At 36.8% G+C, this 25,672-nt stretch overlaps 1 protein-coding gene across 1 annotated transcript in view; it reads right to left on the bottom strand.

The window, feature by feature from the left end:
• The window catches only part of LOC145770060 (uncharacterized), a 34,971-nt gene extending 12,794 nt beyond the window's left edge, over positions 1-22,177 (bottom strand). Inside the window, exons 1-23 of the mRNA XM_082581650.1 lie at positions 21,950-22,177; positions 19,132-19,308; positions 18,619-18,681; positions 17,755-17,913; positions 16,702-16,910; positions 14,233-14,392; positions 13,482-13,629; positions 12,839-12,919; positions 12,344-12,487; positions 11,815-11,864; positions 10,861-10,999; positions 10,416-10,565; positions 10,060-10,177; positions 9,459-9,570; positions 9,005-9,167; positions 7,919-8,055; positions 7,337-7,518; positions 6,552-6,665; positions 5,695-5,823; positions 4,469-4,676; positions 3,050-3,217; positions 1,803-1,903; positions 402-514 (exon numbers count right to left, since the gene is read on the bottom strand). Of these exons, the coding sequence (XP_082437776.1) occupies positions 402-514; positions 1,803-1,903; positions 3,050-3,217; positions 4,469-4,676; positions 5,695-5,823; positions 6,552-6,665; positions 7,337-7,518; positions 7,919-8,055; positions 9,005-9,167; positions 9,459-9,570; positions 10,060-10,177; positions 10,416-10,565; positions 10,861-10,999; positions 11,815-11,864; positions 12,344-12,487; positions 12,839-12,919; positions 13,482-13,629; positions 14,233-14,392; positions 16,702-16,910; positions 17,755-17,913; positions 18,619-18,681; positions 19,132-19,293 (3,010 nt within the window). The 5' untranslated portion in view covers positions 19,294-19,308; positions 21,950-22,177. The remainder of the gene's footprint in view (positions 1-401; positions 515-1,802; positions 1,904-3,049; positions 3,218-4,468; positions 4,677-5,694; positions 5,824-6,551; positions 6,666-7,336; positions 7,519-7,918; positions 8,056-9,004; positions 9,168-9,458; positions 9,571-10,059; positions 10,178-10,415; positions 10,566-10,860; positions 11,000-11,814; positions 11,865-12,343; positions 12,488-12,838; positions 12,920-13,481; positions 13,630-14,232; positions 14,393-16,701; positions 16,911-17,754; positions 17,914-18,618; positions 18,682-19,131; positions 19,309-21,949) is intronic.
• Positions 22,178-25,672: the final 3,495 nt, after the last annotated feature.

Below are 25,672 nucleotides of genomic sequence, written 5' to 3'. Positions count from 1 at the left end.
CCTCCACTGAGTGTAATCATGCCAGCTTTCCATTTTTCAATAATAAAGGGATTCTAGTATTCGAAATAACGAAATCGATGCATGGTGTCCACAACACAATAATTTGTCTATTTTCATCTGGCAAACCGACTCTACAATTTGTGGATGATTTTGTCCTTCATTTTCTTGTACACTATATTTTTAAACACAAAAATTTAAAAGAAGTTGAAAGAAATAACAGTATAACAAAAAAAACTAACGTTATATAAAGCAAAAGCTCCAACACTGATCAAAGAGATTGACGCACTTATGCAGTATAAAATCAATCATATAATGTAAATATTTCAAACGTTTGTGTTCACTCAAGTGTAACTTTATTTTAATGATATGCTTAAAAAAAAACAAAAGTAAGCCAAACCTACCTAAAGTTACAAAAGAAGTGTTGTAGCACTTTGGTAGACTAGATAAGTCAGCTGAAATCCGTGTATCTGGCTCCAATATTTTCTTGGGTGGTATACAGGGTGGAGGTGTATTGCTACATAAAGGATACATGTTTTTTAGAAAGTTAAAAGAAATTGTATTATTTTATGTAAATTGTGGCACTATACCATACTATAATAGAGTGGTAGCAGATGCAACAGACAGCTGCAAGCAGCAAAGGTGGTATTTTGAAAGTGCAACTATAACTCAGTAGGCCACCTCCATTGATCTTAAGGGCTTGGCACAGTTTTTCATATGCCATGAGGTGAATTTAGTGAAAGATATCCACTGTTCAGTGATGTCACGATGACAATCAGACGACAGGCGAACATTTATATGTTAACAGCATTACAAAATATAAGTTGGCCATCAACAGATCAAACATGGGTTTTTGTTACAAAAAAGGTAGTTAGGGTGCTTTTAAACTTGCTGTGTCTGGATTTGAAGCAAGCAACTCCAACTTTAACCTTTGTTGGTTGCGTGACATATAACAAGTAAAGTCAATTATGTTTCAATAGCGCTACATATAAACGAACGTCACATATAAATAAATAACAGCATGAGGTTTTGATGTTAGAAATAGACTGCTATTTCGAAGCAAGTTAAACTTTGTGAATCTGTGTTTAGTCTTTTCAACCAATCAGACATTCACCTCATCTGGTACAGATCTTTGCAAGATTGAGAAATCTGCACCAGATAAAGTGATTGAGTATGATGGCCATAGAATCGAATCTGTTTGCAACAGTGGCGTAGCCAAGGGGGGGGGGGGGGGTTTGAGGGTTACAACCATCCCCCTTTGGCACGCGTGTGACGTCACGATATTGAGAATGATGCTTTCAGTCTAAAAAAAAATTGCCTAATTTTAAACAAAATTGCATTAAAAGAGCGAGTTTTGCCAATACCAAACATTCAAACATCTCAGCCAGGAATTAGCAACAAAAAAACACAGTGACTTAGCTTTTTTTCCAAAAAATGCCGAAGAAAACATGATCTTATCCTTTTGCTATGCTACCGGACAACACCATTTTACAGGAATATTCGTACCCACATTTTTGTTGAAAATGCTCTCAGAATGCACCAAATTCAAAGTAATTTTTCAAAATTTTCTGGGGGAGACCCCCCAGACCCCCCGCCGTTGAGTGGTCAAAACCCCCCCCTTTCAAAATTCCTGGCTACGCTACTGGTTTGAAAAGTAGTTAAATTTGACTACTTGTGAGTTGGCAGGCATAGACTGCATTACATGCACCTGAGCTGATTATGAAGCCAAACGTATCGTTGCTATCTTGATGCAGAAAAACCACCAATTTAGAACAGTTTGAGTCACTCTTGAATTGTTTACTTACCTGGAAGTTGAGTATTTGTTCCTACACGAATCATAGTAGGTGTTCACATTCGAACACGGACATTCACAGCTCCCTCTATCTCTGCTTGAAATTGCACAAACCTTCATTGACAAATCACAAACGAAGCTTCAATCAAAATACTTCTAGTTACAACTCAGTTTCTACGTTTTGTAACCGTGTTAGGTACATGTACCTTATAAACCCAATCAACCAAATTATTTAAATCAGTGGTTCTCAACCGGAGGGCACACCCCTCTAGAGGGCGTCGCCGTCAACTACTTCTCATTAGGGGCGCGAGCTTTACGGCAATATGTATTTTTTTCCCAGTGGTTTCAATGTCCAGTAGGCCTACTATGTTTTGAAGTTCACAACTTTTGGGAACTAATAATCACTGGTAAGGTTATATGCAGAGGAAGGTTTTTTGCGCTTATTCTGCAATCTGGCTTCATTATCCTATATAAGAAAAAGAATAAAATCCATTTAGTGCTAGTAGCCTGTTCATTGCAGTATTTATCGCGAAGCTTGGCACCTAAACCTTTGCCTTTAGTAAACCGATAAAGAATGACCTAAACTTAGTTGCCAAAGTACTCAACTTTACCAAAGCTGAGGTTTTATAAAGCTGGAGTTCTTTGCAGTCATCTTTTTTACCGTCTGTGTAAGTGAAGGACATAATCTCATCGTAATAGCCTACCTGGCTTTTTCACACGAATGTTTGCTGTTTGCTCAAAGAAAGCTAAAATCATGAAAAAGTTGCCAGACAGAGAGGAAAATCTGGAAATCCGATTTGTCTTGAAGTTCAACCCCACTACCAATTAGGCTAAGACTTCGAAGAACTAGAACTCGAGATCATCTTTCTATTTACTCATTTGTGTCACTCTTAACTCAAGATATTCAAATATTAACCCTATGCTCTGATCCACGTATCTTTGTGAAGCTTAATTTTCCACTGCAGTTGCTGTCACGACCAAGAACAGGCTGAGAGTTGATGTCTTAAGCAGCGATGCAAAACTTCTGGGATTAAACTTCGCATTAAACATATTTGCTGAAGAAGCAACCTCAAGTACGGTACCTCACTAGCATGTACGTGTCTCGTGATCAATAAACACACAAAAGCAAAATTTTTTTAGTGTTACTCTTGTTTAAAATTGTGAGGGGGGCGCAAAGCATGTAATCATTGCTAAAAGGGGGCATGCCTAAGAAAAGGTAAAGGACCACTGATCTAAATCACACAAAAAAAGCATTTTTACCTCTTCAGTGCAGGGACATACGAGGACTGCTGCCGAAGTTTCGAACTCTGTTAGAATTCGTAAGATCACAAATGTATTGGTTCCAGGAATTGGAATCAGTTCAAAGTCAAACGATTCGTCAGCGTTGGCATGAAATGAACCCCAGTACATTGCTTGTGAGTCTGGTATCTGAAGACAAACCAGCACTTGCATATTTGTTATCTTAAGATACAAAAATGTTAAAAACAAACTGTTGTTGGAATCGAAAAACAAGTGTACTTTTGAAAGCATCAAAGCTATAGGCCACTGAATAAGGTTTAATTTTTTTAAACGATTGCATTTACTAGGGTTTAAACTGTAGGTTTACTGTGTTGTTAGCAGTCAATAACCTATTTAACAATTTGAAATAATACAATTTTGGTAAAAAGTTGACTTTCTTTAACCATAGACAGATAAAACCAAGCAACCACACGGCATTTAACATCATACATTAGAGTGAACATAAACTATAAACTACGAACGTTTTCGGCCATGCTCAAGTTAGCCATTCTCAAGTAACGAAAGTAACTGATTTTACATCTACATTAAAAATAAATAACTGATCTACACAATGAATTGAAAAACGAAATGCACAAGAATGAAACTGCAAAGCAGAGGAGAAAGAAACATCACATGGCAGTTAATTACGAGAGGCAAAAAGCTCATCATACAACGAATTAAAAAAAACGTTTAGGAGATAGGAAGCGCCTGCGGCAAACAACTGCGTATTGAAGCGAAGATTGCAGGATTTTATGAGTAAGGCCTTGTGGATTTTCGTTTGTGCCAAGTGTTTTTCACTATTACTTGAGAAGGGCTAACTTGAGTATGGCCGAAAACGTTCGTAGTTTATAGTTTATGTTCACTCTAATGTATGTTGTTAAATGCCGTGTGGTTGTTTGGTTTTTATTTGTCTATAATTTGAAATGACACATAAGTCTAAACAAAGTACGACGATCTTAAGCAAACGTCTATTTTTGTTATAAAAATAGATCTAGGCAAATTTCTTCAGTCTCAAAATTGTTAAAAGAATTTGGTAACTTCTTAGAAGACACCATTTAACCTTTACATAAAAAGCAGCATGATACTTGGTGAGCAAACGCATTGATTGAACACAAATTCTTAATGTGACGTCATGGACTGTGGAATCGAACCAATAATATTTAAATTTCAAAAATCTCTAAACTTTGATTCCATCACTCTGCACAGGAATGTGAAGCCACATTTATGATACCAAAACCGGACTCCTGACTTAGTAATGTTTGAAGAACTACGTATCTTTGAACACACCAAAACCAATCCGACTTTAGAATCTCTGATTGTTATAACATACAGTATTAACAACTGTCTTTTGCGTGATTAAATGATGCGCCCAGTTATACAGAAATTCCAAATCAGCATTACCGAGTAAGTTTGATAGAACATTCCCGTTTCAACGTTTGAACAGTTGGTTTTTTGAAGAACATCGTCACGGATAAGAACTGATCCGATTTCTGGTTCGAATTCGATTATGTGCTCGTCATAATCGATGCGGTGTTTCGCGTTGCCCCACTTTCGTTCATTCATATTGTTTCCTGTCAGGATGTACCCAGCCTTATCGATTAGGTAGCACCTGCAGAAAAACACGGTCGTTCAGAAGAAAAAAAAAAAATTCTTTAGCCTCTCTTCTTCTATGATAAAGCTTTGGTAGAGAGATTGCTTTTATGAACCATAGACAAGCAAAACAAAGTAATCTTAGCGGGTTTAACATAATGTATTACACACAAAACAAAATATATAACATAATAACTCAAACGTTTTCGACACGTAGACCTACGTGTGTCCTCATCAGGAATTAAATTTGCAAGATACATAAAATGAAAAATTGTAAGATAAATTTGTGCTAGGCTAATTCTTTTGTGGTAGCCTGTAACTTACGTCTTTTGGAATGGTATGTTTTTGATTAGATTACGATTTGTAGAAACCTTTAAATTTTTAAACAATCTCAATCACTAATCTGCATTATGACTATATTTTTCGTCAGTAATGTTATGTAAGTTATGCAGTAGCCTACATGTAGGCTATATGTCTGAAGTTGGCATGACCATAAAAACCAAACTTAGGCTATTACACAACTTTATAAAAGATTCCAGGAAACAATCCTTGTCCTCTCACATCGTGGCATAGTGGAGTAGGCTAGCCTTTCGGGAAAACACTTAAACGGAAATCAAGAATAAACTTGCGCACTGACATCAGCAAATGGGTTAAAACAATATTACAGCAGACCAAAGGAATCAGGCGCAAATTATTATTGTAGTAAAGCTAGTCCACTTCTATGGCTGTAGCAAATCATGATGGCATCGAGTAAACTGTGTTTAAAAAGTTTACGGTATCCCTGAACGATTTAAAAAATTAGCTTAACTTTGATAAAGTTAATACAAAATGCAATAGATTGAGTTTCTCTTTTAGTAGTATGACCGTTGTATCTACATTTGTGAAGTTAATGCAAAACGTTTTCCCTTTCAAAACCAGTCTTGATAGGCCCACGCACGTTTTATCTTTTGCCTTATCGTTTAATCGCCTAACTTATTTGACAGTTCTTGGAGCATTTTGTACATCACGCGCTATTTTTTGTTTTGAGACATTTTTACCTGTACAAGTCGCTGTATTGACAACTGGGAAACCACTGCAGGAAGAGGTTTGTGAAATATGAAACTTGCAAATCCACTCCCATCACTCCAAATATTTCATCCGTTCCAGGGAAATGTATTCTTGTCCAACTGGAAATTGACATTACATTACTTTTGTCAAGTCTAACAACAAGTGATTTTTGATAACTGATTTGATGATGGATGTAAATACAGCTACGGACCCACATCAGTTATAGGCTATAACTTAGGTCTGTGCCTATTGCGAGGGAGAGCGTAAATACAAGTAGAATAGACCTGGCCTCCTATTAACAGAAAATCTCAGCTAAGAAAGCAAAATATAAGCTTGGAAGACATGCAAGTATAGTGTTTGCGCTTTTTAATACTGTGACCAAATGATTTCCTGTTTTTCTTCACCTTAAAGCACGAATTTAACAAAGAAAACTTGCTTCTGATGAGCAGTTGCATCTTTGACTCAACCTGTACACCGAAATTTCACAGACAGAAGAGTTCGTGGCTTAGCATGAAGGCCAGGGCCAGCACAATCTTTTCTGTTTAAGTGCACCATGGTTAATGTCAGATGCACTTTAAAACTATTCCAAGAATCAAAACTCGAAAATTTGTATTAGACGCTTTACAAAGCAGATAGCGTCTAAGGAGCAACCCATATCTGCGATGGTTACAGCGCTACATAAAAACATGCATTGATATTATAAGCTTTTACGACTCTTGCATTGAAAGATTGACACAACTTTTAAAAATATCATATTGCACTAAAAATGTCTCCTGTTTCTCTTGTGTGTAAAGCAACCTCATTGATAAAAACTATCAAACTGGGAGTTCAAGTTATTGTAACACACCTTCCTTTGTATAGAACTTGGCCAATAGTTACGACAGGAATTCCGCTCACAAAGTCTTTATATGGAGGACTAATCGTTGTTCCCTTGTTTCTCCGTGCAAGGGTATGTTCGAACCTGAATGGTACAAAATATGTTAAGCCATGCTTGTTATGTTTATACTCTTTGTTTGTTGATATCATGTATCTCAAAGTTAGTGATTAAAACAGGACTTTGTTGAACAAGGAAGAGGAAAGGACTTTCGGCTCTTTTGAATTACTCCCACTTAAAATAAAACTAAAGACCTGTGTTCAAAAATTCTTCAGTCATAATTTTAAAGTTTTGTAATGCTCAAACTGTGTAGGTTAATTGTCAAAGTACTTCTCTGTTTCAAATTGCAAACAGTGTTGCTCAATATGTGGTTTTCTACTCTCAAGTCTTCAATATCAAAAAATAACAATTTTAGTAATTCTGTTAGCTTCGTTCAACCGAGTTTTGCAAAACATCTGGACTGCTACTGTACTTATAGCCTAAGTTGTGACAGCTCATTGGATCAAATATAGCACCAACAGAGGAATACCAACTAAGTTCAGTTTATCCAAGCTCATTTCATGTAGTTGAAGATTTAGATTAAGTGAACAAAAATGCAAGGAAACCGACCTATCTGTCCACTTTTAGACTCATAACGGTCTTGCCAAAGACATAACCACATGCTCTAGCGGTGTCAAACCGGCGCTGTTTCGAAAGGGAGATCTTCGCTATGCAGGCGACAGACCAGCTACGTTCAGTAACTACAGATGATCACTCACCATGGTCTTGCAGTGGCATCAAATTCCTCAGCAATTTGAATCGCAGGTAAAATTCGAAATAAGCCATTCCGTGTGGCAAGGTATCTCCATAGGACATTATTCTTTACCACAGAGGAATTGTCTGCTGACGACCAAAAATTTTGAATTCGATTGCTAACAGCAACTTCATCCCTGACTTCTTCCTTCAAGCAACATTAAAGTTGTGTAAGATAAAAGAAACAGATACCCTGCCTTTTCGAACAGTTATAAAGTCATTATAGTAATCATGTTTTATTTTACGTATGGAAGAAGTTGTAGCCTATGTATATTGATATGGAAGAAAACTTTAGAATAATTGACTTTTGTGATCAGTGAAAAAAATGAAAAAACATGGCAAAGACCCTAAGTCGAAAACAGCAATCATGACATACATTAGGTCATAGACTCCATGTGCCCATTGATGAAGAAGTGAATGCAAAAAGGAAAATGTGAGAAAACAGCATATGTAAAACTTCCTCAAATTAATATTGTGCCTAAAGCTCTTGTGTCTACAACTCTACCAAGTTATATGGATAACTACGCGGAATGATATCTAGAACTTACTTTGATTTTATGTACGTTGGGTCCGTCTCCTTCTAAATAGCTGACAATGCTTTCAATGTCCGATCGTGTAAACTCGTGGTCAAAGTAATGATCGGGTTCAGAGAATGCATGAGAAGCAAGAAACACGGTACTCTTGTCTAAAAAGGTTGCATAACATTTCTATGAAAAATAATGTAGAATCTTCACATGCATGTAATGCAATCGACCTTTTGTTTGAGTAATTTATGTACGTCGACAGTTAACTGGAAAGAATATGGAATAGTAGATTATACGATAGTAGCCTAGAGAGCTTTTTTATTTAACCTTATCGGTAGTGCGGTATTCTGATCACATAGGGTTAGAGTTAGGTGTTAAAATTCTGTTCAAGCCCTGCATCGATTGGAATATGTTTTTATCATTGGAAACGTTACTGCGAGATTAGCATCGATTGAATCACTGGGAGATTAGCATCCCGAGGTCGATAGATAGAACAGTGGTGGATGATGTGATGTACTATCTAGGTTATGGTACGCAAACACGGGATTGGATGCGTTAAGGCCCCATCCGAAAATCTTATTGCTGAAACATTCCACCCATGTGCAACGGCGGCTGAACTTCACTCAGATTACTCTGGTAGCTTTGATTTTGGTTTAAGGTTTAGCTGATGGTGTGAGGTGGTGGTCCCATACTCAGATACTGAGCTCCAGGAAAAGAAGATAAGGTTCTAGTTTAAGTTAACCTTGGGGACTATCGAGAGTAGGGTGGCCAGTTTCTTTCTCTCGACCGCTTTTCCCTCAGGATTTATGCCCACCTAATTTATTACACCCTGGGTCGAGGTGAGCGGTGATTGTCAACAACCAGCTTAAGCCTGGAGTCGAACCGATTTTGCATTAGTGGAAAGCCAACGCATCTGCTTGCTATCTCTCCGCGCTAAAGCCCATCCCATTCCACTGTGGCTGATACGTGTATTTCGAGGCGTTAGCACAAGTCAATAATTTCGAGGTGTTATTTAGCACAAGTTTGAGTGCTCACCACCACTGATCTTAGCACACAAATTCTTATAAGTACAAAAACAATTCTTTTATATTTATGGTAAACACCACTTACCCATTGAAGCGTAACTATGAAAATGTCTACAAGGCTTTGTTGGGCGTACGAGGTCAAATCTGTTGTAGAGAACTGATCCTCGAGGGAGAGCAGCCTGAGGCATTGGAACTCTCTGCGTCTCTCCAATGCACACAACACAGACCGAAAACGGAGTGTTGGGAATCTAAGAATTGTGACAAGAAAACGCTTTCTTTTACATACTTCTAAAAATCTCTGTCCTTAGTCAAAAGTTTCCTTTAGCAAATCAAAGTGATCGACCATTTAGCGGTGTTTTTTTGTTCTAGATTAAAAACATTGTTTAATCCTTATAAGCTAAGCTTATTAGTTTATAGTCAATATTTTCCGATTTGTAAAAAGTTTACTCTGGTAGGCTAACACCTCAACGGATTACCTCTTATAACGATTTACAGTATATCAATTGGTGAAAGAAATGTTGAAATGAATTCTCACTTACTCGTCTCCAGTAATAGGTCGAAACTAGGTGCACAGATTTTACTCCATATTTTTTGCTATTTCCAATTGATTGATAGTTCGTAGATATAAAGCTTCCCCTACCTGCCTCTCCTCTGCAAATTAAAAAAAAAGACTCCGAATTTATGAATTTTTAATCTCAGGCCTAATTTAATAGCTTAATTTTTCTGGTTGCAATTGAAACTATACAATAAAATGTAGGCTACAATCTAACACTTTAAGCTCAAAATGCCCCAATTGAAAATTTAAAGTTAGGGAGTCAAAATTACAATTTCAAATTTAAAAGTTTCCGCTTGAACTCGTCTTTTCAAGCCCTGTATGAGAAGACTTATCTGCGGTGATAAAAGACTAAAAATTGGTTGTTCATAATCATAAAATATCTACAGGCATACGGTACGTTTGAAGTGACAAGAAGCTTCAAAAATAAACCAAACAATAACTTCACTCAGGTGACAATCCTGTTAAAAGCTTGAAGCTTGTTACTAGCAGACATTACTAACAGCTTAGATAGTTATCCAACCTGCCAGATTAACTACGTTAAGTTAACAGAAATCAAACTACTCTGTTCTATCATTCAACCTTACTTGAGCATAGATTCCAGAACTTTCAAAAACTCTGGGTCTCTTTCGAAAGTGGTAATTGGTACAAATGTCATTTGATTTTCTTCGGTATACTGAAGCAATGGATGGTTGAGAGCAAGACCTAAATGCATTCGATGTATTATTTGAATTGATAATTTTTGTTACATAATGTTACAGTACATTTATTGTACTGAAGATGCAGATAGTTTAGTTTTAGAAACGTTTGTTTGCTGAACATGGTTTTAGTTTTTAAATTTTGGGCTCTTTATTTTTTGATTGAATATAACTTTTTCAACAACTTTCATCGATGGGCCTACAATTCCGTGTACGTAAGCGTCTTGAAATTTAAAATACCTCACCTTCATCGTTAATTACGAATGAGTAAGATAACTCGTTTGGCTTGAATGATGTGGATTTTGTAAACAATTCTTCGAGTTGAGAGTCAATGGCTACAACTCCAATCAACTCCTTCTTGATGTAGACTGGCAGGCTTACAGTCAGCATATGTCCTGCATTGATAACAAATAACGATATGTGTGCATAGCTAGTGCACTATTCGGAAGACGAAAATGATGATGTATAACGAAAAAGTAATGATTTGCAAGACTTTATATTCAGCATCTTTTTACCGACGTAAGTTACAGTGATATTTTTTTATTAGACCTTTTCTAATAAGATATAGATTTGTAGCCTATAAACAAAGAAAGTTTGAGAGTAGGCATACAAAATTTTAAGAAAAAAATATATTTTGAGAATAAAATTATAAAATATTTTACTCAAAATTTGTTCTAACGATCCCTTTACCTAATCCCCATTTATCGAAATATGGCAGAATCCATTTGGGTTCGCTCAGACTTCTTTCATTGGCGGCAAAGTGGCGATGAGAAGTTGCGATATGTTCCTTCAACTTGCTGATCTCATTCATTCTGATGACGTCTTCATTCTTATACAATGTGATTGTGACAAAAATTAAGAACGCAGAATTCATATGCAATTGTTTACAATTGTTTACACTTTAAGTAGGACAAGGCAAGTCCAAGTCCGCCCCGATAGCTCAGTTGGTTAGCGCTTCACTTCTGGAACGAAGAAGCTTCAAGATCAAGCGACGCTGGTTCGACTCTCGGGGTGTGCGCTTGAGCAACGCACGTAAAGGACGGCTCTCCATTCAGCGGCATCTAATGGATTGAATAATTCCCCGGCAACATTACTTCAACAATCGGAAACTTCACTCTGTCAATCTCTGTGACTGGGCCTGCGTCAGTGATTCAAAGCCTCTGCAAGTATGCGAAATTACCAGGAGTAAGCTCTGCAAGAAGCTCTCCCAGTCCGAGGATAAAGATTCAATCAATCAATCAAGTAATTGAGTATTTACTACACAAACGACCTGTTTTAGCCTGAACACAACGACCATGCTGCTAAAAGCGAAACCCAATCTGTTATGCATAATTGAGTGTTTTTTGACAAGACACTCAATAAAATAAGGCTCACTGAAGGCTGACAAAGAATATTGGCTTCCTTGCCTTTAGTCTAAATAAACCTTCAACTATCGGGCTTCAATCTGAATACGACAAAACGAACTTCGAACTGTATGAATTCAAGTTTTTAAAGGTAAAATAAGTGGACTTGGCACATGCTTTAATGAACAAACGATTAATTATAAATAGCATACTCAGCCAACAAGTCATTCATTTTTACTTAAACTCAAGTTTACAGATATTGAATCAGTTGGCTGGCTTGACAATAATGTATTTTTCTTACCTTGAATCTGTCAGGGTTGAAATTTGCTATGTCGCTCAAGATCTTCATGTCTACAAGAACACAACGTTGTTAGATTGAAATAATTTTAAACTATATTTGTGGGTTTAAGTAGGATTTCGTTAAAGTCAAAAAATAAACTAATAAATATCACGAGTGAATTTAAAAGATCACAAACAATACATGAAACACTGCACAGATTTGCAAATTCAAAACTCTGGGATTTAAATTTTAGTGATGTTTGAAGTATTAATGGAGCGAAGACCGCTTGTGCAAACTATTGATCTGAATCGTATATGCTGTAAAATCTGTCTATTGTCTTAAACTGTTTATGTAACGTTTAAAAATAAAAATTTGTGTGTTTTTATACAAGAAGCACTTTGATTACCAAACCTTTCACTTAGCAAAGTCTTACGGGGGTCGAATAGTCTACTTTTAGAGCACATTAAAGTATGCTAATATGCAAATGTTTAGGCTCCAGTTATTTATTATTTAGCTAATATGAGTAGTCTAGTCCTAGACGAAATCTTACCTCCATTCCCAATCCCGTATGTTAGAATTTTGACAGAGTTGTTCAAATCTCTGTTCCAATTATAAATCTCCTCCATCAGCAAATATTGAGCATCGTAAGATATTCCGTCTGATATTAAGTGAATTATTCTTTCCACGTCTTCATCTGGAAGATTTAAGCAAACTCATTCTCAATCTTTATTTTCAAACGCGATTTAAAGCAAAACTATCATTTCGTTTATCATTAGAACAACCAACTGTCAAAAACACACGAAAGACTGGATTAGCAAAAAATTGGAAGACCTTCGCTCCACAGTAGGCTACCAGTCTACCGCAGGCAGAAAATGATTACTATTTTGTTTGTTTAATCCTTTTCTTCAACTCTTTACTGCCTTTCCTAAAAAAAGGATTGAAAAAATACTAGAAACTGATGTCGTGTGATATGTAAACCTCTCAATGAGTATTGTGTGAACAGTAGCCTAATTATTGTGATCACTTTTAATGAAGAGTAACATACAATTTTTCTTGTCTCCTTTCTGGTAAGAAGTTTGAAGAAAGTGGAAAGCTTCGTCCAAGGAACGAAAGTATGACGTGTCACCTGACGTCACAATAAAAATAATAATATGGAAGACAATTAAACATGCAACACCATTGGAGTGAAGCCTATAAATTCTCATCAACGAGTGAGTTGTGATATTTCTTTTACTTCAACCTTAGCGTAACTATATGGCAGTTCACAATGAACGGAGAAAACTTCAGTTCAACAATTACAAGACATTTAAAGTACCTACTAAGAGACCTATTTTTGGGAGCTTCTTTCTTCTTAAAGTAAGAATAAGACAATTCGTGCCATTAAATCTAAAACATTCAGTCAGGTTAGTTATGTAACGTTAGTAAAGTTTTTTCGAGCACCTATAGTAGCCTGAATGATGGATTTTGCTGTCTGGGTAGTAGCCCTCATCATTAGCACAAATGCGGGTCCGCGATTTGTGACCTGTCATAAGCCTAATTTGTTTCTGCCGTGAATTAAAGTAGTTTTCTTCAAACCCCCTTTCCTATGAAAATGTTTTGCCTACGCCACTCTTTACAGGAAATAATCTCATGCACTTATCAGGGAGGCTTATCACAAACCTTTTTTAATTAATAAAGACTTGTCTTACCAAGTGGAGTGGCACTTTCAAGAACCCGAAAAGCGTCTTTTTTGTTTGCTGGTGTAGCAAAGGAAAACTTTGAGAGAAAGCATTTATTCCCAGTTACTTTGGACACGCTGTCAATTAATGTTTCTTCAGTGGACAGTAGCACTATGAACTGCAAGCAAATATATTTAATTTAGCCAAAGCAATATTTTAAATTTATTCAACTATATCCTAATTGGCTACAATAATCTTAACCGTACAGTAAACGTAAATACAGAGTATTCCTATACAGTAGCCTACTTCCTATAACCCATATCACTGAAAAGTATGAACATTTATACGTTAGTTAAGTTTCGAAATCGTTCAAAGCATCTACTTTATAACTGCGAAGTGGCCCACATGAAAGCTGAAAAAAAAGCCAACATTTTTGAAATTAAAAAAAAAGATTCAAATTTTTAAATGAAACTGTTTCAATCGTGTTTGAGGTTTATTAGTTGTGCAGAAGAAATATATTTCGAGGTGTAGTGCAAGACTAAACTACTGTCTAATTGGCATTCACTACTTTGCCCTTGTTTCTACATACGGTATTCTATAAAGATAAATTTACTATTTCTAGCTAGTTTCAACATAAAATTTGGACATTTCTTATTGAGAGCCGAGAGCCGACCTTTCCTGCTTTAGTAAATTTACTCCACTGAGAGATGAAAGTTACTTTTAGAGTGTAATTTACCGCGATTGCAAATTCCTACTGATGTTCCAACTTATTCTCTATTACCTCGTCGTAAGGATTTAAAGCTTCGATCAACAATCGTGCAGCTTCAGTTGCCATGGCCATGGGTTTGCTTCCCCAGTAAGACGCTGCCATCGACTCGCCGCTGTCAACAATGATCACAACCTGCTTTGGTTTTCGTTCTGTTACTTGAGTGTACCAAGGTCTGAAAAAATGAGATAAATCTTTTGAAACATTATTGTTGCTCTCCGTCATACTCTATAAGGAGAAAAAATTAATTTGGTTTTACTTTTTACCTTTAATCAACAAAATTCATGACATGTTGGCAGACTTCCGTTACTGTGATGCTATTAATAATAACAATAACCGTGTTTTTATTTGCGCCGATTGCGATAACATACAGTACACTGCGATCACAGATGCGATACAACAGACGACAGGAAGCAGCGAAGTGACAAATAGTCTTCGAGTCAGCTGCTCCCCTTATTTTGGCTTGCCATTAAGTGTCTTTGCCGAGACACAGCCGCGTGCTCTGGAGCGGTGTCGAACCCACGCCCTTTTGAACGTCGCGCAGACGTTCTCCCCACTCGGCTACGCAGCCGACGATTACCATTTTTTTTTCTTTTTTAATTGTGATCTTTTCAACACTTTTACTGTACATTGTGTTTTGATTTATCGCACATCTTTTTAGCAGCACCCAATAAACATCTATCTATCTAATATTAAAATGTTGTTGTTTCAGAACTTCCTTATTTTGTTAATTAATAAAGAAAGGTGACGATGATGGTTGGTTGGCTTTGAATCTCAATCCTTGGACTGACAAAGCCTCTGGTAGATTATTCCATGCAGTTTCGCATACTTGTAGAGGCATTCCACCACTGACGCAGGCCTGGTCACCGAGATTGACAGAATGTAGTTTTCGATTATTTTTGAAGCGTTGTTGCTGGGAAATTATTCTTTGTGATGACAATGGTAAATGGCTACGAATTGTATGCAGAGGCATTTCAAGATGAAATATTAGGTACAGTTATAACAGACGAATATGAAACATCTATCTTTTTGTTAGGTTTAAACAACTCGAGGCAGTTTTTACGGAAAGGCTACTGCAGAAGTGCAGATGCACGAAATCATTTGTAAATATGCAAAGCAGACATTGAGTTCCTGAAGGTTTGTAAAGATTTTTCAACACGTTTGACAATAAGCTAAAACCTCAATTGCTAATGCAACAGGGATCAGTTGTCAGTATGGAACAGAAAATATATTTCGCATTTGCTAGTGCATTGTCAGTTCTGATAAAGGGCAGTTTTAAAGCCGACAAGTAATGTTTTAAATAACAATACAGTGACGCAATAATGTCAAAACATGAGCGTAAATATTGAAAAAGCATAAGCGTAAATATTGAAAAAATGCTGAATGAAAACTAAACCTGACAATAAGTTTCAATAACAATAAGACAATACGCTTGACAATAAGTTGGATATACACAGTATAATATACTATGATATATGCAGTAACGTTGACAGGAAGTCCAGAGGGTACTTTTGGATACGGGCCCTGGATTATTTTAGGGGTCCGTAGTTTTTTTAGGAGGCCTGGGAAATTGAAAAACCTACAGGGTATGCTTTGAGTTTGGTGCGTTTTTCTTACCATTGCTTTGATTTGGAGCCGGAAGGTCTCATTGTTACCGGCCCAAAATATCTTCTCAACGGCCCAAACCGTATGTAACAGTGATGCTTCCCCAACGACATGCATCATCGGAACGTTAACTAAGATAGGATTAGGAGCAGGGGGAAAGTCAGGGAGGAGAAAAGCGGGCAATCTCCCCCCTGAAGTATTTTAAATAAACACTTTACACTCTGAATACTGAAAAGTTTGGGTGTTCATTAGGACAATTATCGTTTCTAGCACTAGTTGCTACGTTCATCTGATGAAATTGAAAGTAAAATTAACAACAAACAAGATGGTTTATTGCTTCACTGACGTTTCGCGCACCATGACAATGCGCATCCTCAGAGCGAATAACATACAAAGTAAAATTTCACCAGGTTATATACTGCAGTGCGATTGAAGGCAAGAAAAAATAAAACACGCAATTTTTTAAAAAATTGGCCAATGATATTGGCCAACTTTACACTCTGTTACAGCAGCATTTGACAAAGTTTTACTTTTGATGTAGGCTGAAAGTAGTCTCAAAATGCGCGAGGCCCCCTAGACCTCTCTCTCGGTGACTTGTTGCCGGGCTCACTAACATGTACAAAAATACGTATTTGCCGCCCGAAATTTTGTGCTGGCTACTCCTCTGGGTAGAAGCTATCTTATTTTGAAGGAATCACGCTTTTTCAAAAACTTATAGCAATAAATGTCCACTTCACTTGATATTTTTCTCCCATTTCCAATCTTATCATTCAGATTCTTACATAATGTTTTCTTATAAAAACTGTTATAGCCAAATACCTTTCACAAATCAGCAATGCAAACTTGGTCTAAGTCAACCTTGATGAGTTAAAGTCTTACCGTGAAAGGCAATCGTATTTGCCACATGTACAGGCAGGCATTGCTGGGTATACCGATGTCACGCCTTCTTCACTACCAAAATACTGCCACAACATTGATGGAGTTTCCTTCAAATTTCGGATAGAGGCTCTTTTAAAAGCATCGTCCAGTCGGAAGGAATAGTAAGGAGCATTTACTGAGATGAAATCACACGCTTTGTCATAAGAAACCTAAATAGAAAACAGCAAGTTCGATTTGGGTAAATATAAATTTGAAAGGCCTACAACGACTTTTTTTTTAGTGCTACGACTGCGGTAGGCTACGGTACGTACAATAGTTTTTAAATAAACAGGTCATTTGGATAGATTTGGTTTTAAATCTTTATCCTCGGACTGACAAAGTCTTGATAAGTTATTCCTAGTAGTTTCGCATATTTGTAGAGGCTTTTTTGTCATCTGTGTGTACAGTGTAACATTATTTTTGGTATTGTTTTTCAGCAGCTTTAGGGGGCATTAGACACGTTCCTTACACTCCCAAATCTAAATTTCAGCCTTTTAAGAATGATTGTGTTTCCTCTTTTTTTCTTACAATAATGTTTATTTCGAAGCCAAGCAGTGTTGTTTCAAGCGAAATATCTCACACGTCATTCCTGGAATGCAAATATAGCCTAGCCTACAATGTTGTAGTGGTATAAACATGCGGAAATACCTCCAATCTAAATAAGGCAATGCGAAAAAGTGTTATTAATTTATAATAGAATTTATAATTCACACAAAGAGCGGTGAAAGACCTTGAAACTTTACAAAATGTGTGTTCGTTTTTACATACAAAACGTTTTTTGTTGAAAAAAAAGCTAGTAGATAAAGATAAAGATAGTTTACAGAAAATAACAAGTGGAAACATCACTCTGCCAATCTCGAAAGGTCTCTCCCAGGAGTTTAAAGCCGTTTAAGTTTAAACGTATACGAAACTGTCACGTACGACTAAGTTTCCAAAAAAGCCTTCGGGTAGAGGTTACGACAACCAAATTCTAAATAGCCAATCAACTTTTAAATGGTTTTGTTTTTTTCTCACCGACACTTTAAAACGAGGGTCGTAATGAACAGTGTCTGAAAAGTCACAACATCTGGAATAGCCCAAAGAAATATCTGAATAGGATTTCTGAACAGCATCTCGAAGCCTCTTCACAGATGTTATACGTTTGGCAAAGTTCTTCGCAAACTTTTCTGTCAACTGAAGAAAAAACAAAATAAAGCAATAAAATACTACGAGCTAGCTAGCCAATACTGCAAGCTAGCCAATACTGCAAGCTAGCTAGCCAATACTGCAAGCTAGCCAATACTGCAAGCTAGCTAGCCAATACTGCAAGCTAGCTAGCCAATACTGCAAGCTAGCCAATACTGCAAGCTAGCTAGCCAATACTGCAAGCTAGCCAATACTGCAAGCTAGCTAGCCAATACTACAAGCTAGCCAATACTGCAAGCTAGCTAGCCAATACTACAAGCTAGCCAATACTGCAAGCTAGCTAGCCAATACTGCAAGCTAGCCAATACTGCAAGCTAGCTAGCCAATACTGCAATAGCTAGCCAATACTACTGCAAGCTAGCCTACACTTTTTTTGCTTTTTGTTATCGAACCATAGCTTATTTAATTACTTTACAATAAAAAAATTTAGAAAAAATTGTTTTTTTTCCGTATTCTTAAGGTTATTTTCATCATGAATCAGAGAAATGTAACCTACGCCATCTATTAAATTAGATTAACTGTGATCCTTTATGGATCTCTAGGTTAAATGCATGTGAGAAAACTTGTTCAAATCAAACACTCTAATTTTTCACTGCAAATTTACAGTAGATTGGCAGTTTTATATATAATTTTTTTAGATCGGCAACACTTTTTAAAAAATGTTTTCAAGCTTCCAATTAATTATCAACTTACTGAGTCCAGCATCGCCTTCCCATCTAATCTTTCTTGTTTGAAGCTAAGCTTGTCTAAGTGAGCCTAAAAATATTCGTGTTTTAGATATCGTCCATAAATAAAACTTCTTCCTTATTATATTATAGTTTCAAGCTAGGTTACTTTTGATTGGACAACAAACTCGAAACACCGAGTAGTTATTTTATCAAACTTGTACAAAATCAAGATATTTTGACGAGAAAGTTGAATAGATATTTATCGAGTTTATAATCTTGCTTTTTATGTTATTACAATAAATCCGGCCAAACTAACAAATTTCATCCATTCCGTTTGGCAATGACATAAATGTTAATAAGCTACCCTATTTTGCTTCACAGATGCCTAATGTGAAAAAGTCATAAGGGTTGAATTTTAACATATTTTTTTCATGGAATTTTGTGGCTCACTTTAAAACAGCGGTGCCCAAAGTGCGGCCCACGGAGACATGTCTGAGGCCTCCGTTTTTTTATGACGTCCACGCCTATTCCCTCCTACCTGCATCTCATTGTGCTTTAAGGATTTATCAAGAAAATCTTGCAAGTTTTCGGCAAAGTTTTTCGCGTCGCTGTCTAGTTGATAGGAAGTTGCTTTCGGTATCCATAAAGTTGAAATTAAGATCCAAACCAACAGAATTGCCATTCGGTTCTTTCCTTTCATATACAGTTTGCGACCCTGTGCATTACAAACCCTTTGAATACTAAAAATTTAAAAGTTCACAAAATAAACTAGCATAGATTACAGCGCTTATTCAATATAATAATCACTGGTCAACACAACTTTTCTTGCATGGAGTTTCTCAATGGATTTAGGGTAATTTTGGGGTGCTGAATCCGAATCTGACCTCAGATTCATCCTATCACGTCAGGTTTGTGAAATATGATAACAGCAAATTGTTACTTTTGTCAAAAGTGGAAGATTTGACGTTGCGTTTATTGCACATACACATTGTGCTATATCCAGAAATCCAGGCCACGTAGTACAGAAGTAGCTGAAATACACCCACCAACTATAATTTTGATACCAATTTGTTTTCTAAGCAACATTATTAACCATGCAGTAGTAACAAGCTAAAAGGGAGGCTAAAAGTATAACTGACCCCCACCCCCGTCAATGTTTTGCATGAAACCACAAAGATTTAAACAGGCCTATGGCAATGCTTGTTCAGTAAACTCATTTAAGCTGTTTTGGCCTGTCTAACACTAACCTTTCGTTATAGCACTGCATATGTTGGTGGTAAACGCAACGCCAAATCTTCCACTTTTGACAAAAGTAGCAATTTGCTGTTATCATATCTCACAAACCTGACGTGATAGGATAAATCTGAGGTCAGATTCGGATTCAGCACCCCAAAGTTACCCTAAATCAGTTCTCAAAGCCCAGGCAAGAAAAAAAAATTTTTTTTTGTTGACCAGTGTAATCTAGATAGGTTTTACTGACGTTTCTCACACCATAACACCGCGCGTCTTCATAAAGAATAGTTTTAATGTGGTCTACACCAAGGCTTCCCAAACTGGGGGTCGCGACCCCTTGAGGGGTTGCGTAACGAACTTCGGGGGTCGCAGAAAGCATACAAATTTTACACAAAGCACTGGATATTAACACATGTGCAAGATGCTTCAAAAGTTATTAACTTTATTAAGAGTCGTGCACTCAATAGGCTACCCGTATTTTGTGAGTTTATATAGCGAAATATGGAATAGGAGTTTAAAACTCTCTTTGCTGCATTGTAAACGCGGATTTCAAAACTAAAACCAATGCTTTAAAAGATTGTTAGTGTTAAAAAATGAAGTCGTGATTTTTCCAACGGAAAAAAGTTTAGACTTTGTCCGCCGTTTTTGTAAAGACGTTTGTGGAAAGGCTTTTTAAATTATCTTATTTGTCAGGTTTGCCTTATTATCTTATTTGTCCTTCCAAGGAGAAAACATCTATGTTTTTACATTGAAATCTAAAGTTGGAGCGTTCATATAAAATTAAACATTTAGAAACAAAAGATTGAAAACAATTCATTTGAAATATTCTCATTTACTGAAAAAATTTTAAATTATCTTATTTGTCCTGCCAAGGAGAAAACATCTACGTTTTTACATTGAAATCAAAAGTTGGAGCGTTCAACAAAGAATTAAACACCTAGAAACAAAAGATTGAAAACGATTTATTTGAAATATTCTCATTTACTGAAAAAGTTTGGCTAACAATGGCGCGGAAGTAAAAGTAGTTTCTTCTAAAATTGGACAATAGGCTACCAATTCAGATTGGATCTAAAATCTATTTACAATGCAAAAACAAAGTACCGAGCACCTCTCTTTCACATCTCAGGAAAAATTTGCAGATCTATCTTTTGACTCTAAATTGTGGCTTGAATTTTCTGGAATAATGTTTCACACTTTTTGTCTTAGCCGAACGTTAGAGCGGAATATTCACCATTATATGGCTTAGCAGTAACCGCACTCCTGCCGTTAATCTCCACGTATATGTGAGTGTCCAGTGTTTTCAACGTTGATATAATACCGTTCCAGCGTAAATAACATTGAAACCACCTATTGACAAACATCGAGCGACGGCTAGACCTGCTTTGTGGCAGAGAGTAAACAAATATGTTTACTTTTTGGTTTTGTTTCCAGCAGGCTGCAAGTAGTAAAGTAGTAGGTTTCGAATACGGATAGCTTGTTTTTAGTTTTCGTTTAAATTAAACCTTTCAATAAATATCACAAACGTATATTTCGCATTGTTTATCCTTTTAACCGTAAAGGGTCGCGGAAAATTTTAGGAGATTAAAAGGTGTCGCGAGCAAAAAAGTTTGGGAAGCCCTGGTCTACACTGTGGAATGTTAAAAATATGCTTTTATTAAAGTAGTCTACTAGAACAAATATAAGTTTTAATTACCAGTTATTAGCCTACGTTACATATCTTCACTTCCTGATGGGGGCTTCAAAACAACCGAAAATTTCGTTGTTGTTTTTTCGTTAATTTGCTGAATCTTAACTCTGTAGCTTGGTTTTAGGCACTATAGGCTATGTTCATATTGGCTACTAGGCTAGCAAGTGCTTTGAATGTTTAACTTCAACCCAAGCAACATCTACCTCAATTTTACTCTGCAATGAAATAAATGATTGCTAAAGTTTTTTGTTGTTGTTTTTTTTTTTATTATAGCTATCGCATAAATTAAACAATGTTACCGATGAACAAAGCACTAAAAACAAAAAAAAGTTTTTTTAAATCTTATTTTTACTTTTCTGGTGTAGCCTAAGTGATTATCACTTTAAAATCAAAACTATATTTGTATTCTAAAACACTATTAAACAGTTGTTCTCACCTTTCAATAAATCAAAAGTTTTTGCTTTAGTTTTCTTTTTAGCAATTTAGTTGTTTTGCTGTTTTTATTTCACCATTTTATCCAAATGGGGCTTTAATCGCTTTGGCTTTTGACACTTACTTGCAAGAAAAACAATCTGTTTACCAGTATTCATAGTTTGGAACGAAAAGCTGGTAAACACAATGACAGCACCAGCCTAGTTTTAAGTATTTTTTTAATGCTTTTGCTACTTAAAAATTTTTCTGAAGAAAACAATTTATGTGTAGCAGTTACAGCTCACATCCATTTTGCAATTGTTTTGTCATAAAGCAATAAAACAATTTTTTGATCTGGTTGAGCAAAAATCAGAAAAGTTACTTTGACTAATGACTGCTGTTGCTTTTCTGCATTTACTCAATCAATCATTTTATTTTTCGTGATTAACGCGTCCGGGACGAAAAAGATACTAACTACAAACATCTATATAGACCTACCAGCACGTTAATGAACAGGAAAAGGTGGCAAAACCTTGAAAGGTTTAAAACGTGCCTGAATGAAAAATCATGCAGTAGACTATAATATCAGTAGTTAGCACGGCCACAGAACCCAAAAAACAAATAGCAAAAAGCAAAAAATAAAACAAAAACAGAGAGAAGCACACATGTAGTAGGCTAATGAATGACAGCCTTCTTCTTCTCTCGTGTTGTCGCTATATGCCAGGGCATCCGTTGGTTAGCCACTGCCTGGTGTCGTCATCGATGGAAACTGGGCCTTCCATACCATGAGGGGGTTTATAGGCCTATAGCCGGCAATCCTTGATAATTTGGGCTGCCGTCTGCATTTCACTACACTCACAAGCAGCACTCTTTGCCAAGCTCCAGCGCAACATGTCCTAATGACAGCCTAATGAAAAGTGTTGTGGATTGAATTTTCCAGTCCCAATATAGATGTGGATGAGCAGTCATAATAATAATAATAGGATAGAGAAAGAAAACTGGACATAAAAAAACCCATCCTCAGGCAAAAGCCCGTTTCGATGTGGCCCAGGAGAGCAGGCGGGGGGTCTGGGGGGCCTCCCCCAGAAATTTTTGAAAAACACTTCCAATTTGGTGCGCTCTGAGAGCATTTCCAAAACAAATCAAAAATAAAAATCTGTCAAATTGTGCTTCGCCTATGTCAGAGGTGACGAACCTGCGGCCCGCAAAACAATTTGACAATCGCTCATGCATTAAAGACAAAAAACATCTCAAAGCTGTTTTATACCTTCACTGGTACACCTTTCCTTTGACTTAAATGTACAACTTCAAGCGCCTGATCAACTGTTGCACTCGATGTTTTCCAAGGTCAAATCTTTCATGTCAATGCTGAGCCTTTGGGGAAATCAGTTGGAAGATTACAATTGCACACATTTTCCCACATTAAAAAACACAATCCAACTTCATGTACCGGTACTCAATACGATTTGGAATGTTCAAGTTTTAATGTTAGATTTCAGGATATCAAAAGCAAAGAACTGGAGCTTGATGTTTTTTCTATCCCCTTCAATGTTACACCTGCTTCTGCACCCTATGAGCTCCAACTTGAACTCATAAAACTACAGAGTGATGACACGCTAAAAGCGATGTGAACAAGTCGGTGCTTGAATTTTATCGTGTATGTTTATCAAAGGAAGAGTTTCCAAACTTGAGAGCTAAAGCTCTCAAACGGGCATTTGTTTTCGCCGGTACGTAGCCTACTTATGCGAACAGTTCTTTTCTAAAATGCACTTTACAATAAGTCGTTACACTTGCAGGTTGAGGCTGACAGATGAAAATCTTAGTATGGATTTGAGAGTTGTCACATAGTCTGTTCGACCTAATATTGAACGCTTAGTCAAGCAAAAAACTTTCCAAAAATCCCACTAAGTAAAAAAATTCAAATGCTTTAATGTTATTTTTTAATATTTTATGCTTCAATGCTGCATTAGATAGCTTCAGCTGTATGATTCGCATGGGCTTTTGTTTGTTGTTTGAAAAAGAAATATCATTACCTGATTTGTTGTTTCGGAGCATCATGGTCGAAACATTTAGTCAACTTGAGCAAAAAGGGTAGAGCCAAAAAAAGAAGAAATCATACTCATATGAAAGCAAACGCTTCGAAAATTAAACTGTCTTCATTATCAATGCAAGTAGCCTACTGTTGCTCCATCCTTTTTGCTCAAGTTGATTTGTTTTTATTTTTTATTTTGTTGTATGTTTCGGTTCTGCGTAAGATAATTTCAACTGTGTGGGTTTTATTACTTTCATCTGCCGTTTGTTACTTTTCGTGAATAATATATTGAGTCGCTTCTAAAAGATTTTATAGTAGGTTACGATTAAAAAGTTGTGTGGCCCGATAACTCATGTGTAATTGACAAAGTGGCCCGCGACCGCAAAAAGGTTCGTCACCCCTGGCCTATGTCGTGATCACACATCCATTTAATGTTTAGAAGTCATGAACAATCTTAATTTTAAAGTTGCGGGACCAAAATCCAGTGTTAGACATGGAATAATAGTTGTCTAAATATTTAATTCGTCATGAATGTTCATTCTCAGATATTCAGTTACGCCTACACTACAAAAACTAACACTTAGGCCTAAACATTACAACCGCAAGCAATTTGTACAAAAAGCTGGATAAGTTTGCCTCCTGCGTATAGAAGCTTAAAGAACTAAATATTGCATCCGCACCGGAACGTTCATTAATCATTGGCGAAGTAACGTTATATCAACGCTGTAAAAAGGGCAAAGGCATGACTATGAATGCTAGTAGGCTAAAGTACATGGCGAGGAGACATCAAAACCTTAAGCTCTCAACTGCGAAACCCACGCACTAACAATCACGCCACCACTGTTAGTTCAATGGTATAGGCCTAAGCACTTTCTTTGCATAATATTAATTAGGCTAATTGCTTCTGTTGCATTTCCGAATTCCAACTGGTTAACACATTATTAGCTACTATCCATCCAATTTTTTTTTGGATGGCGAATTGGATGACGAATCAATTCAATGGCTGCTCGACACCTGCCCAAACATCTAGACCGCGTCGCCGCCACTTCTCAAGGGTGTTTGTTTGTTTGTTTGTTTATCTTTATCCTGCATTGCGGGAAAGCGGACTTGAGCGCTATGCATCGGTGTACGCCTTCCGACGTACACCTGACCCACGCTGCAGCCGACGGCAATGTCTGTTTCCGCTTGTCTACTTTACTTATGACTTAAATTTGGTACTACCCATTACTCGAAATCGATCACTAGGTAGAGGCAATTATCGTAAAGTTTCTTGCCCAGAGAAACAACAGCAAGTGCGAGTGGCTGGAGTCGAACATGCAGGCTCTCGACTGCGAGCCCAACGCGCTAACCACTCGGCCACGGCTGCCGTGGTAAAAAGCAGAGCCCCTCGACACCTGGAGTGGCGAAGAAGATTCAAACGAAGAAGAAGAAGCTACTATCTAGAGCTAGGCTAACTCTACTGCAATAATTAAAAGCAGCTGCATTACAGCTTTATCCAGTGTAGGCTACCTATTGCACTGAGGAGGCCGGAAGGCCGAAACTGTCTGCACTTACGAATAATAAGCTTATGTAGGCTGATTCTTTCTGTTGATTCTATTACCAACTGCAACACAGTCGGTTACCATCAGGGGTAACTGTTACGGAGACTGACATGAGATTCTATACAAAAATGCAGTTTCTCTGTGGTCTGAAATATTTCTATGACATCTTTTCACC

This window comes from Aplidium turbinatum, chromosome 5 (assembly GCF_918807975.1).
Source record: "Aplidium turbinatum chromosome 5, kaAplTurb1.1, whole genome shotgun sequence".
Taxonomy (NCBI): Eukaryota; Metazoa; Chordata; class Ascidiacea; order Aplousobranchia; family Polyclinidae; genus Aplidium; species Aplidium turbinatum.
This window is presented reverse-complemented; position numbering and strand designations above follow the sequence as displayed.